Below are 13464 nucleotides of genomic sequence, written 5' to 3'. Positions count from 1 at the left end.
TCACTGAACACGAGAAATACTGTATGTCGTAGGCTTCACTGCTGCTGAGTTACCTGTGAACTTTGCTACTGAGGTGAGGAATACACCTTGGAAGTGAAGCACATTTCAAGACTTATTATTAAAATCCATATGATCAGATTATTATAATCGGGAGTAGAGTATGTTGGTCTATTTTTAGCACCCAAATACACTAAGACAAAGGATGAAGTTGAGTGCAGAAGACTTTTAAATCAGGCAGGCTGTGTAATGTTTATTGTTTATGACAAAATGATGTTCCAACCGCTTATGCCAGGAGTGGCCGTTGAAAGTATTAACATTAAAAGTAAACAACAACAAAAAAGAGCAAAATGGCACACTTTTTCAAATTGTTATTTTTAAGAAGGCACGCTTTAATGTTACTCATAACTAATTATAGCACAACATCGTATGTAAACCATTTTAATAGCAGCCTTGTTAGAAATTGTATTGAGATGCTGCTGCACCTGCCACAAGTCTTCTGCCCCCCGTCTGGGGAAGAGTGCATCCCGCTTTAAAATCTGCGCTTTTCCATCACAGAGGAGCTGCATTGTGAAACATATTACATATGTCAGGCTATTAAGTGAAATGTATGTTATTCTTCTAACGTATAGTGTATAGGATTCAGAATGTATGAACATAAAAGGCTGTGTTCGTGTTAATCCTGTGAACTTGAGGTCAACAGGTGTGGTGACTCTTCCCCTCGTGAGGGACAGGATGAACGTGAACGTGAGCATCCCAGAGGATGGACAACACTGGCGTGTGTGACCTCCGCACTTATGTAACCGCCATCTGCGTCTGTGTACGTCTTACACATGAATTGCACCATGTGATCTCCTGCTTTTCATGGGCAGCGTTTGAATACCGCTTTGCATGTTTGGTTAATTGGCCACTCTAAATTGTCCATAGGTATGAATGTGAGTCTGAGTGATTGCTTGTCTATATGTGCCCTGCGATTGGCTGGTGACCAGTACAGGATGTACCCCGCTTCTTGCCCAAAGTCAGCTGGGATAGGCTCCAGCATAGTCCCGTGAACCTAGTGAGAATAATCGGCATAGAAGATTTATGGATAGATTCTAACATTTTTTGCTTTAACTTACTGGTTTTCTGGATGTGCATGACCCTAATGGTGACAAGCAGTATAGAAAACAGAGGAATGGAACACCATCGAAATCAGGGGTGTCCCAACGTTTCCCACCGAGGACCACATACTGAAAAATAAAAGGATGCAAGGGCCACTGTGATATTTTGTAGAAATTCTAAGAAGTTATATATTTCAAGAAAAAACTGCATCTCATCTTTGTGATATAAAAAAAAGCATATTATTGGTATGAACCGCGGGTTTTGCATTTTTGCTGTTTTTTAATCTTTGTACATTTTTTTTCATATTGTTAAGAGTATACAGTATATTATTCCCATATTTTGACTTTAATCCCATTGTATAACTTTTCCCCAACCGAATTTTACTTTTTCTTATGTTACAATTTTTTTAAATTAACATTTTTTAAAATATTTCAACTCTGTGCTTCTACAATCATATTACAAGTTTTCTTATAAAACTGCAAGTTGTTTTCACGTTACAATTTTTTTTTCTTAGTATTTGGACTTCTTAGGAAATTATTTTATGTTTATTTTAATTTTTCTTAAGTTTTCTCCATATTGTTTTTTCAACTCTTCTTGTACATTTTCTCATAATTATGACTTCATACTCATAAAATTATAACTTTTTCCTTAACCTTATTTTCCAAAAATTACTTACTCATTTTCTCATATTACAACTTAAAAAAAAGTTTCTTTTTTCATGTTTCAACTTTATGCTACTAAAATGATGTTACGTTTTCTCATAGTATTGTTATTTTCATAAAATGACGACTTTGTCATTAGATTACAACTATTTTCTCTTAATATTTTAACTTTACTGTATTGTTGTAAAATTACTTGTTTTTCCATTTTTGTTGTTGCTGTTTTTAGTTTTCTTGTTAAATTCTATTCCTACAAAAATGACGTTATTTTTCCTCGGATTATTACATTATTCTCAGAATATTACAACATTGTCCCATTAGAATACACCTTTTTTCTATTTTGACTTTAGTCTTGTAAAATTACTGCAGATTTGTCTATATTGTTTAAATGGGCTGTGGGCCACTAAAAAACAAATAGCCGTGGTCTGCAAATGGCCCCCATGCTGCACTTTGGACATCCCTGATCTAAACAGAATACAAACAGCCCAAAAATACTTTTGTAAAACATGAACTATTAAATACATTTTATTAAAAGCACTGATGCAAAACGTTGACCTCTGGCAAACCATGCAAAGTCATGATCATATTAGAGAAAGAACCAATAAAGTGCATGAAGAAGCATCATCATCATAATGAGTCTTGTCAGACAACCATCCCTTGGACGTAAAAGAAAAACAGTTGAGATCATGTTATTAATGTTATCTTTATCTTAATTATCTTAGACATCAGTAACCAAATCTGATTGTTGACCTTAAGAACTGTCCTTAATTCAAGAATTGTCTTGATACAAAATGAAACATCAAACACAAATCACCGCATTGCTGTGAAATTACAAAAATATCTCTTTAGGTGTTAAATATGCATGACAGTCTGCACAGGCAAATGTATCAGAGAGCAGACTCCAGCTTGGTGGAAAGCAGCACTAAGAATTTGGGTCTACTTGTCCACAGTGAAGGACTGCAGCCCAGTGATGGCTCTGCCCAGGATCAAGGCGTGGATATCATGGGTACCTGAGGAGGGGAAGATGGTGCGCATATGTATAAGATATACATGCATTAAATGAAATACACTGATTCTGTGACACGCCTCACCTTCATATGTGTTGACAGCCTCCAGGTTCATGACGTGGCGAATGATGTGGTACTCGTCTGCGATGCCGTTTCCTCCCAGCATGTCTCGGGCCTGCCTGGCGATATCCAGGGCTTTACCGCAGCTGTTCCTCTTCAGCATGGAGATCATCTCTGGGGCCGCTCTGGTGACAAAACCGCAGTCAAACCAAACACCTCCCTTGCTCACGATTGTTTCAACCAAAAATAACAAGTAACCAATGCGGAAGACACAATGTAACTGCACCACACAGGCTATGCGGTTCAACACTAATATGCATGCAAAACAATATTATTTTATACTAATAAACCGTGAGGATACTTTCTGTTGGGGAAGTGTACGTGTGGACTTCCCAGCATGCCTTGCGGGAAGCCTCCCTGAGAATGTCAATGAAATATCATGATCAAAGGAAGAGTTGTTGACACACTACGCGTGTTCTCACTTTTTCTCATCAATGAGTCTTCCCAGCTGCAGACAGGACTGCAGGCCGACGGTGATCTCCGTCAACATGTCGGCCATCTTTTTCTGCATCAGCTGATTCCTTGCAAGCGGCACGCCGAACTGAATCCTGGTTTAGAGAAGAAGAACTCATAAGGCTGCTTAAAATATACACGCACAGACAGTGATTACCTGTCTAGTGTGTACTGCCGAGCTGCATGGAAACAGAACTCTGCGGCCCCTAGAGCCCCCCATGCTATGCCGTAACGAGCGTTGTTCAGGCAGCCAAATGGACCCTGGCAGGAATTTCCAAAACATGTATACACACACACAAAAAAGCAAGTGCACAAAAAGAAGGATGTTAATCTTCCAGCACATACTCACCCCAAGGCCGGACACATTAGGCAGCAGGTTCTCCTCTGGAACCTCCACCTCATCCATGAGGATCATGCCAGTGGAAGACGCTCTCAGAGAGAACTTTCCCTCAATCTTCGGAGTCGACAAGCCCTTCATGCCACGCTCCAGGATGAAACCGCGAATTCTCCCGTCGTCACACTTGGCCCACACCACCGCAATGTCTGCCACCGGGGAGTTGGTGATCCTGCAGGTGGCAGCAACTACAGCTTCAAGTGTATTCACTTAAGATCTTCAGTAGATAAAACGTACTTAGATGTCATTGTCATCATATAATGTTCAATCAGCAGAAAAGATGTGGATTTCATGTATTATTTTAAGTGTAAAGGGCTGCACCCTGTGGCTGCTTGATAACATTTCACTACTATGCAACAAAATTACCTTTCAAGAAAAAAATAGGAAATAATAATAAGCCTCCCCTTGGAGAAAATAATACAAATACAAGAATAATCCTCTCCTACTGCCCTTTTAGAGCACTGTTGTGGAGTTTTCGGTTATTTCGCTCAATCTAGGAACGAAAAATCAATTCATTTTGCCTTAGACATCACCTGAGTTATCTTAACAGGTTTGAAAAAAATGTTTTTCTGTATTTTTCTCCAGCTGCTGTGCCTCCCATTGAAGACTTCTGGCTTCCGCCTCACACTTAAAGTCCTTTTTAGAAAATAGGTATGTATGTATGTATTTTATCTTGTTTTATTTATCTGACACAGAGGTATTAACTTAATCCCTTTTTATTGTGTTTGTAGTTTTGGTATGTATCATACTGACATTTCTCATATTTAGGGGTTAAAACTCCTTTTCAAAAGTCATTTTCAAGTACTGTACTTTTACAAGCTGATCCATGACTTTACACCTGTGGTACCTATTTATACAAATATCTACTACTGTTTACAAATATAAATATATATAGCTGATGTCATCGTCTAATTTACATAATTGGTCATGCTGCCAATCTCCAGCCAGAATGGAGATTTTCACAAACTACAGCTCAGTGTTTGTGTGCAGACGGGTAAAACTGAGCTTTTTCGTGCGCGTGTCTCATGTTTTTAAACCTTATTTAACAACAGAACATGAAGTATTGACTCAGTGGTACACGTGTGCGCCATATAACACGTTTTGACGACTAAAAAAAAAGTAATAAAATCCTGCCTCCATGTAAGTATGGGCTGATTTTAAAGATAATGTACAGTCATTGTAAAATGTAGTACTAATGTCTCACTGGTAGCGTATGAGATGTGTTAAGAAGCAGCCTTACGATGCCATCTACTGTACGAAGTTGGAATGACAAGCTACAAGGACGACCCCATAATGCGAACACGCAGCCCCAAATCTATATGGTTATGAATGTATGTGAAACGGTACATTTTACTTTGAAATGTTCATTGAAAGAGCATTATATATTTTTTTTAATCTTTACATTGTGTGTTACAGTTTAAGGCACTTTGCAAAAATTGAAAATACAGTATCAATTTAACTTTAAACATTAACACAGCCGTAGAACTGATCCCTGAATATCTTTTCCTCTCGTGGTGCTGAGTCATCAAAATATAAAAATCACAGAGAAAGAAAACATGCTTAAATGAGTGCTTCTCTTAGGGAGTCAATCAGAACCAAGCATTGTCATGCTTTTAAAAAGCAGGATTGTCATCAATTGTACTGGAGGTGTTTGCTGTATAGACACACACTCAGCACTCACCAGGTCTTGGAGCCTGTGAGGGAGTAGGTGCGACTGGACGGGTTGTACTTGGCTCTGGTCTCCATGCCGCTTGGGTCGCTGCCATGATTTGGCTCTGTCAGACCAAAACAACCCAGGATCTCTCCACGAGCTAAGGAAGAAACAGGCGTATTCACCACATAGGAGTTTAAAATCATGGATACTAAGACAAAAGCCTTCCCTGACGTCTCTGTCAATAAGCAATACTTTCTCGAGGAGCTGGGCTGTTTCTACTTACCCAACTTGGGCAGGTACTTCTGTTTCTGCTCCTCGGTGCCGTAGGCATTGATGGGATGCATGACGAGTGATGACTGCACACTCATCACTGAACGATAGCCGCTGTCCACTCTTTCTACTTCCCTGGCAATCAAACCGTAGGCCACATAGCTTGTCCCGGCACAGCCGTACCCTTTACAACATACACAGGCTGTTATTGTCAATGGTAAGCCTAAACACTAAAGCAATGGTGTTGATTTCATTTAAAAAATATTCAAAAAGTTAACGCCAGGCAAAATGAATGTGGTGAAAAACTGATAAAATGCTTGACTGAGCAACTGCAGACCATTGTTTTGGTGGAATCAAGTGAGACATGTTCACACTGACCTTTAATGGTTGGACCCAGGACCCCCATCTCCCCCATTTCCGGCACAATTTCTCTGTGAAACACTGAAAGCAAATACCTCAAGTTATGTGATGTTTCAATAGCAAAAAATGATTATATTTAGTAGTAGTTGATATAATATTCTATACTAAGACTTTTGAGTCCTCAATGTAGAAAACCCAGTGTTTTCCAATACGTTCATTTGTGGTGGCCCACGACAAATAGATTTCGAGTTATCGTTTGGCCTCACTCATAAGCACATTATAACAGGACTGTCTGTGAATGTAGCTTGTCGTTACAATTCCGTACTGCATACATGGTCTGCCAAAGAATAAGGGATCAGGAATCAGTGTTGCCAACTTCACAACTTTGTTGCAATGTTCAGCAAGCGTTCAGACGCCACTAGAAAAACCTACTGGGTTTTTTCTGGTGATGTTGGGGAATTTTGGAGAATGACAAGCGCTTGCTGCAGGTGGCTGACTTTGCATAGATTGAGATAAAGTATAAGCAAACTTTTGAGCGTTTCACCCCTGCATTGGCAAAATCAATATATTCACTGTATGAACTTTTACCATGTTTGGATGCAATTATTTTTGTGGTAATTTTTCACCTTTCACTGGTCCTTTGAACTAGCTACATGTGTTCAGGTCGGCCGGTCCGTGCTATCGCACAGCTGGCTTCTATTCAATAGCGGGAGTGTCCACTCCTTAAAGAAGGAGGAAAGAAAAGTTCCCCACTCCTGTACCTTCCCACACTGACATGTTTGCGTCTTTGTTCCTTGCACTTCTGGACAGACGGCGCTTTTGGAGGGACTGCCCTCTATTCAGTGGCCACTCGAAGCTTTCATAATAAAATACACAAAAGACAACTTGTTTCGGTGGACAATATTCATTGATTCGAAAAAACTGCCATAACACCCCGAACCGGCGAAAACGTCAAGTGTGCCGCTGTTACGACACTTACGTTACGACTCTGCAGCAACTATATTTTATGTCTACATTGTTTTTTGCTCTGGTTACTATTCACATCGCCACCGGTTGCCATTAAGGTACTGAGTATCGAAACGCATCCCTAGCCGTGACTGTAGTGACTTAATGAAATACACAACATTTAAGGACTGTGTGCGCCATTTACCTTCATTTCTGTTTGCTAAAAGGATGCGAGGCATCAGTTTGTCTTGGCAGTAGGTTCTGAAAGAGTCTCTGATCATGACCTCCTCCTCTGTCAGTAGGCCCTCCAGGTCCAGAGCATCACGCCAGTTGAACTGGACTTTAGCTGTTGGCATTTCAGTTTGGACCGCACAGAGATCAATCAATCAATCAACCTTGAATTGTTAAAAATAATTTTTCAATCCCAAAAACATTTTCAAACACGCACGTGCTTTTGATTTCTCAGTCTTCTCTGCATCTGAGGAAATAAGAGAGAAACATGTCTACCGTCATTCACTGCTGAACACCAACCAATAAAATACATACAATTTTAGAGGCAAAGCCTCTCTATTTTATGTTTTTTTTAGACTTGTCTTGATCACATGCAAGAATATGTTGTGGCGTGAGCAAGCAATGCACTTGACTTGATGGATTATTTTCTATTTGTATTTATTTCTATCAAAAAAAAAAAGTCTTCCATCAGCAGCTCCCATCAAGAGCGGCAGACCATTGCAACCAGACAATGAGGCATCTAATATTAATGATTAAAAAAAAACACGAAAAACACGATTTATTTAAAATGCACTAGCACATGGCCTTGAACGGTGTGTGTGGGAGAATCGTCCCTGCGATTTCAATTCTAAGCAAAAAAAAATTGTGATTGACATTTATTGCATTATTGTGCAACCCTCTTACTGTTGTCTCTCTCTGCAATTAACTACACTCTTCCATTCAGTGTGGCTCTAAACTTGTTCCACATCGAACTATGAGCATGTGTTGTGAATTTCCACTGAACGTTTGCAGGGCATTTACTTGCAGTTTCTGCTATTTATTCTTATCATTAATGACTTACCCCATCTGGCAGCTGCTGCAGTGCCCTGAGCTCTAGCTATTGAAAGGATGTTACATCTCTGAGGTTGAGCCAAGAGGCGACACACGTTCCTTAATGCCATGATGGAGATTCGTCTAGGAAATCAGAACAAGGAGACCTGGAGAAGACAACATACAGTATGTAAAGGGAACTTGGTGGCATAACCTTCAAAGTGTGTTGACACCGGTTAGCTATATGAGGATACAGTGTTTACACAAACTCCAGTGGCTGTTAAAGGACAAGTTTTATACATTATATAGAGTATATTTATGCATTTTATACACTGGAATGTCGGATTCTGAAATGAAGTGACAAGACCACATGACAACAAGCTAGGCTAACTCAGCTAACATATGTCCAACTTATTAGCTACCAGCTAACAACGCTAGTTTGTAGCTTTGCTAGAAAGAAGGAGTGTATTTTATATATCATATATTATAATATATGAGTAAGTTATCTATTAAAAACAAACTTCTGGTTTGGCTGTAAGTACCTGTCTTTAGATACGCTTGTCCTGGATCCCCTTCTCTGCTCTGCTTTGGTTACGAAAGCGTAGCCAGTGACGTCATCGCGTACAGGACTGTCACAGCGTGTTGCCGTGGCGCGACAAGAACGCGTTTTGCGCTTTGGTTTTACCTTTTACCAGGTACATAGTAGTTAACAGATAACTCGATGTGTTTAATACCTTTATTGGTAAGAAAAGAAAATTTAACGGCTACTTCAGCGACTGCAGCTGATCGCGATTGGCTCATCAGCGGGGCGTGAACCTCAGTAGGAAGTAAACACCCACAAGTGTATGTGCTTCCTCATTTATCACCACCCAATAATACACTGTATGGATGCACAAGTAGATAAAAACGGTATAACAGACAAATATCAACAGAATAATTATTACATTGATGAGAAAACAATCAGGAATAAATTATGAATAAACACAGGAGTAATACAACTGACCAAATTGTATGATGAGTAAATAAATACAGAACAATGTAATAGATCAAACTGACAAAAACATTGAGTAAGGAAATAAATGCAGCACATGATCTGCGATAAAAAAAAAACAACGATAAAGAAATGAATTCAGGGGGAAATAATATCATAGCGTGGAAGCCCGTTTCCGCCACTGAAAGAAACAAATAAATCAATGGTAAGTCATGATTATGCGGTAAAATATCAAAATAATGAGATAGAGACTGTGCAGGCGCCGTCCTTTTGACGGGAGCATTCTGCACATGCGCAGATTGTATCTAATCATTTCGACTTTTTATATCATAATTATGACTTTCCTATCTCATATTTATAACTTATCTCGTAATGTCGACTTTTTAATCTCATAACTGTGACTTTTTTAAATCTCAGAATCATGACATACCATTCGCATATTTTGTTTCTTTCCGTGGCAGAAACTGGTTTCCATATCAGACACTGTGGAATGCATTAAATAATAATATTAATAAATGAATGAATTCAGGAGGCTCCAGCATACCCGCGACCCTGGTGAGGATAAGCGGCATAGAAGATGGATGGATGGATGGATGAATTCAGGATAAATGATATCAGACTCTATGAAATGAATTAAATACGATAATAAATGAATGAATTCAGAGGAAAATGATATCAGACACAGTGGAATGCATTAAATAATAATAATAAATACATGATTTCATTCAGGGAAATTATATCAGACTCTGTGGAGTGCCGTAAAAAATAAAAAAAAATGACCTCACCTGATCCTTGGTGGTGTAATGGTAAACTCTTCCTTTTTCATGGTAGAGGGCATGGGCTCGATTCCCAGCTTTGGTTGTGTCAAGAAAGGCATCTGGAGTTCTTTTCAACAAAGAATAATACGTTCAGGTCAACAATGATATTACTGTGGTATGCATTATATATAAATGATAATAAATGAATGGATTCAGGATAAATGATGTCAGATGTGACTCTCAGCATCCTGCTTCTTCCATGTACCTTGTCAACACCATATACCTGTACTCATAAACGTACTCATATTGGTACATTGTTTGATTTCCTTACGCAAGCCGTTCCTTAGTTTTACTCCACATACTGATGTTCAAAAACGTAGTACAGTGTAGCATAGCATAATAAAGTAAACTAAAGTAATACGTTACATAAGCGGACTCTCAACCAAAGCAGTAGCACTTTGTCACAAGTGTTTTCTTTGTTGTTTTTTTTCTGTACAGAACAAACTACTCCTCAAACATCAATGATGAGCACATGGACAGACAACACACACAAAACCATGCCTCTAAGGCCATGGTTTCCGGGGTTTGCTAAAATATGCAGCGATGTAATGACCAGCATTGTGCACCTAAATTCCTGGCTGTCTGTGGCCTTCGTCAACAACATGCTGTTTCTACAGCAATTGCAATTTTTCAGTTCTCGCTGGCTTCCTCCCACGTCCCAAAAACATGCATGCGAGGCATTGGACACTAAACTGTCAATATGTATGAATGTGTGAGTGGTTGTTTGGCCCTAAGGAGCACAATACTTACAGACATGGCTGGATGTCCAGTACAATACTTACATATATATAATATAGTGTCGGACAGGTTTGTTGGTGTAAAAGATGATTCTACAATAGAAATTAAACAACCATTAAGTTACAAAATCATATTACTACAGTGATACAGACCATCACAGGCCATGGTAAAAGAGTGGGGACAGACCAAGCCAGTGGGGAAAAGATCTAGGCAGATGAACTCAATCTGTTTTTCAACAGATTTGCATCTGCACCCCCTTCCTCCCCTACCCACCCTGCCCCCTCTTCACACCTTCCCGGGACAGCCCCCCCTCCCCATCCACTCTTCAGCCTGCCACCCTCAACACCCAACCCCCACCAGCCCACTCCTCCCCCCCTCACCACTTCACCACTCCCCTCTCAACCCCCCCGAAACTCTCACCACTCTTCACCCCCACATCCCCATCCCAGCCATCTTCTACCCCCCTCTCCATAACTGATGATCAGGTGAGGAGTCAACTAAAGAAGATCAAGGCAAGGAAGGCCCCGGGACCAGACGGCATCAGCCCTAGAATCCTCAAGGACTGTGCTGACCAGCTCTGTGGAGTTTTCAGGCACTTGTTCAATCTCAGCCTGAGCCTGGAGAAAGTCCCGGCCCTGTGGAAGACCTCCTGTGTGGTCCCGATACCAAAGACACCGCGTCCCAAGGAGCCTAACCACTTCAGGCCTGTTGCCTTGACCTCTCACCTGATGAAGGCCATGGAGAGGATTATCCTGCAGCACCTGCGACACCTGGTGGGCACTCAGCTGGACCCCCTGCAGTTTGCTTACCGGCCTGGGATCGGAGTGGACAACGCAGTGATCTACCTGCTGCACAGATCACTGCTACACCTGGAGGACAGTGGGAGCGCCGTGAGAGTCATGTTTTTTGACTTCTCCAGTGCCTTTAACACCATCCAGCCGTCCGAGTGAAGATGGAGAGTGTGGGAGTAGACCAACACCTGACTGCATGGGTTATAGACTACCTCACCAGCAGACCACAGTATGTGAGGCTCCGTCACTGTGTGTCTGACATGGTACTCTGCAGCACAAGTGCCCCTCAGGGTACGGTGCGCTCCCCTTTCCTCTTCACCCGCTACACCTCGGACTTCACACACAACTCCACACAGTGTCACCTCCAGAAGTTCTCCGACGACACAGCCATTGTTGGTTGTGTTTCAGAGGGGAATGATCTGGAATACAGGACAGTCATCAGGGATTTTGTCAGCTGGAGTGAGCTTAACCAGCTGCAACTCAACACCAGCAAGACAAAGGAGATGATCATTAACTTCCAGAGGAAAACATCTCACTTCACACCGGTGAACATCCAGGAAGCGGACATAGAGTTGGTAGACAGCTACAAATTCCTGGGTGTTCACCTTAACAACAAACTGGACTGGTCCGTCAACACCCACGCCCTCTACAAGAAGGGCCAGAGTCGCCTCCACCTGCTGAGGAGACTGAGGTCCTTTGGTGTGTGCAGGACTCTCTTACGGACCTTTTATGACTCTGTGGTGGCCTCAGCCATCTTCTATGCTGTGGGCTGCTGGAGAGCGGGCAGCACGGACAGGGACAGGAGCAGGATTAATAGACTTATCAGGAGAGCGAGCTCTGTCCTGGACAGTCCTCTGGACTCTGTGGAGGTAGTGGGGGAGAGAAGGATGTTGGCTAAGCTGACATCCATCATGGACAACACCTCTCACCCGCTACATGACACTGTGGGTTCCCTTAGCAGCTCCTTCAGCAGCAGACTGTTACACCCACGGTGTAAGAGGAGAGGTTCCGCAGGTCCTTCATACCGACCGCTGTCAGGCTCTACAACACCTGCACCACCTGAACCATGTGTCAATATGTATTCTTTACTTGCGTATCTTGCTTACTGCTGTAACAAGTTAATTTCCCTGCTGTGGGATTAATAAAGTACAATACAATACAATACAATACAATACAATATAATACAATGCATGAGCACCAAAAATAAGTGCTATTAGCTACAGTTAGAATTCTTAACTTGTACCCAAGTAGCTACAAAGTGGTTTTCTCCATTTAGCTTAAGTAGGACAACTGAAAAGCTCTTCTGCCTCTGTGGGCTGGGAGTACAGAAAAAAAAGCCAACCAATGGTAGGCCTGCGGCTACATTACAAATGTATTCCTTGTATTCATAATTAATGATGTTTGGGATTTCATCGTGGGCCAAAAAATGTATGCCGTGTCATTAAACGGTGGAGGTGGAATCATATTTTATTTGGGCGGTGGATTGTTTGTTGATTCATCATAACTGATTCCAATCAATATGTGTGTTTTTTGTGCAGCTCAGTAGTTGTTAGACCATGCAATTCAAATATGGCTTCGCTTATGTGATTAGTAGGGGTGGGCGGATCTCTCCAAATATTGATTGCATCAACACCAAGAGTAATCACAGTATCGGATCGATACTAGCATCATTAACATACCTACCAATATTTTTTTCTTGTTTCCCGTCGCTATATCACGTTTCCCGTAAATTGTTCGTATTTTAACTCTTTCGATATTTGTTTTGTTGCCCATCATCGTCTTGCGTTTTATTCTGATTATGCTTGAACATTTTCAAGTAAAAGGTATTGATAGCAATATCAGTATCTGAAATACTAGCCCTGTACAATTGATTACTTAATTACAAGTATTGACAGCCTTTGTGATTAAAAAAAGTGTTCGTGCCTGAGCATCAACTTTGTGTTTTTGACGCCTTTAATTTATAACACAGTAGCTCCGACCATTCGTGCTTCTGTCGCGTAACGGTACTGTTAGGAAGAAGCAAAACATCATTAAGGCCCGCCCCTTGTCATTCATTCGTTGAACGTTGTATCAATCAGTATACGCTACGTTTCGATTCGTCATTATTCTCATCAGAGGAATGCCC

General features: G+C 41.0%; 1 protein-coding gene across 1 annotated transcript; it reads right to left on the bottom strand.

Moving 5' to 3' along the window:
• Positions 1 to 2249: 2249 nt before the first annotated feature.
• On the bottom strand, positions 2250 to 8706 carry gcdhb (glutaryl-CoA dehydrogenase b). The gene is made up of 12 exons (XM_054760722.1): positions 8544 to 8706; positions 8033 to 8168; positions 7409 to 7438; positions 7166 to 7306; positions 6034 to 6096; positions 5669 to 5839; positions 5413 to 5542; positions 3687 to 3903; positions 3495 to 3598; positions 3307 to 3432; positions 2849 to 3009; positions 2250 to 2767 (listed from the first exon to the last, which is right to left on the bottom strand). The coding sequence occupies exons 2-12, from the start codon at positions 8130 to 8132 to the stop codon at positions 2694 to 2696; spliced, it is 1317 nt and encodes a 438-aa protein (XP_054616697.1). The 5' UTR covers positions 8133 to 8168; positions 8544 to 8706; the 3' UTR covers positions 2250 to 2693.
• Between the last annotated feature and the right edge of the window lie 4758 nt (positions 8707 to 13464).

Source organism: Dunckerocampus dactyliophorus, chromosome 18, assembly GCF_027744805.1.
Source record: "Dunckerocampus dactyliophorus isolate RoL2022-P2 chromosome 18, RoL_Ddac_1.1, whole genome shotgun sequence".
NCBI lineage: Eukaryota > Metazoa > Chordata > Actinopteri > Syngnathiformes > Syngnathidae > Dunckerocampus > Dunckerocampus dactyliophorus.
The sequence above is the reverse complement of the archived record's forward strand: the minus strand, read 5'-3'. Positions and strand labels throughout refer to the sequence as shown.

Coding starts and splice junctions, on each gene's coding strand:
- gcdhb (XM_054760722.1), bottom strand. CDS start 8,132: ATGGCATTAAGGAACGTGTGTCGCCTCTTGGCTCAACCTCAGAGATGT. Junction 7,439..8,032: donor TGCAGCAGCTGCCAGATGGG/GTAAGTCATTAA, acceptor TTATTTCCTCAG/ATGCAGAGAAGACTGAGAAA. Junction 6,097..7,165: donor TTTAGCAAACAGAAATGAAG/GTAAATGGCGCA, acceptor ATTTGCTTTCAG/TGTTTCACAGAGAAATTGTG.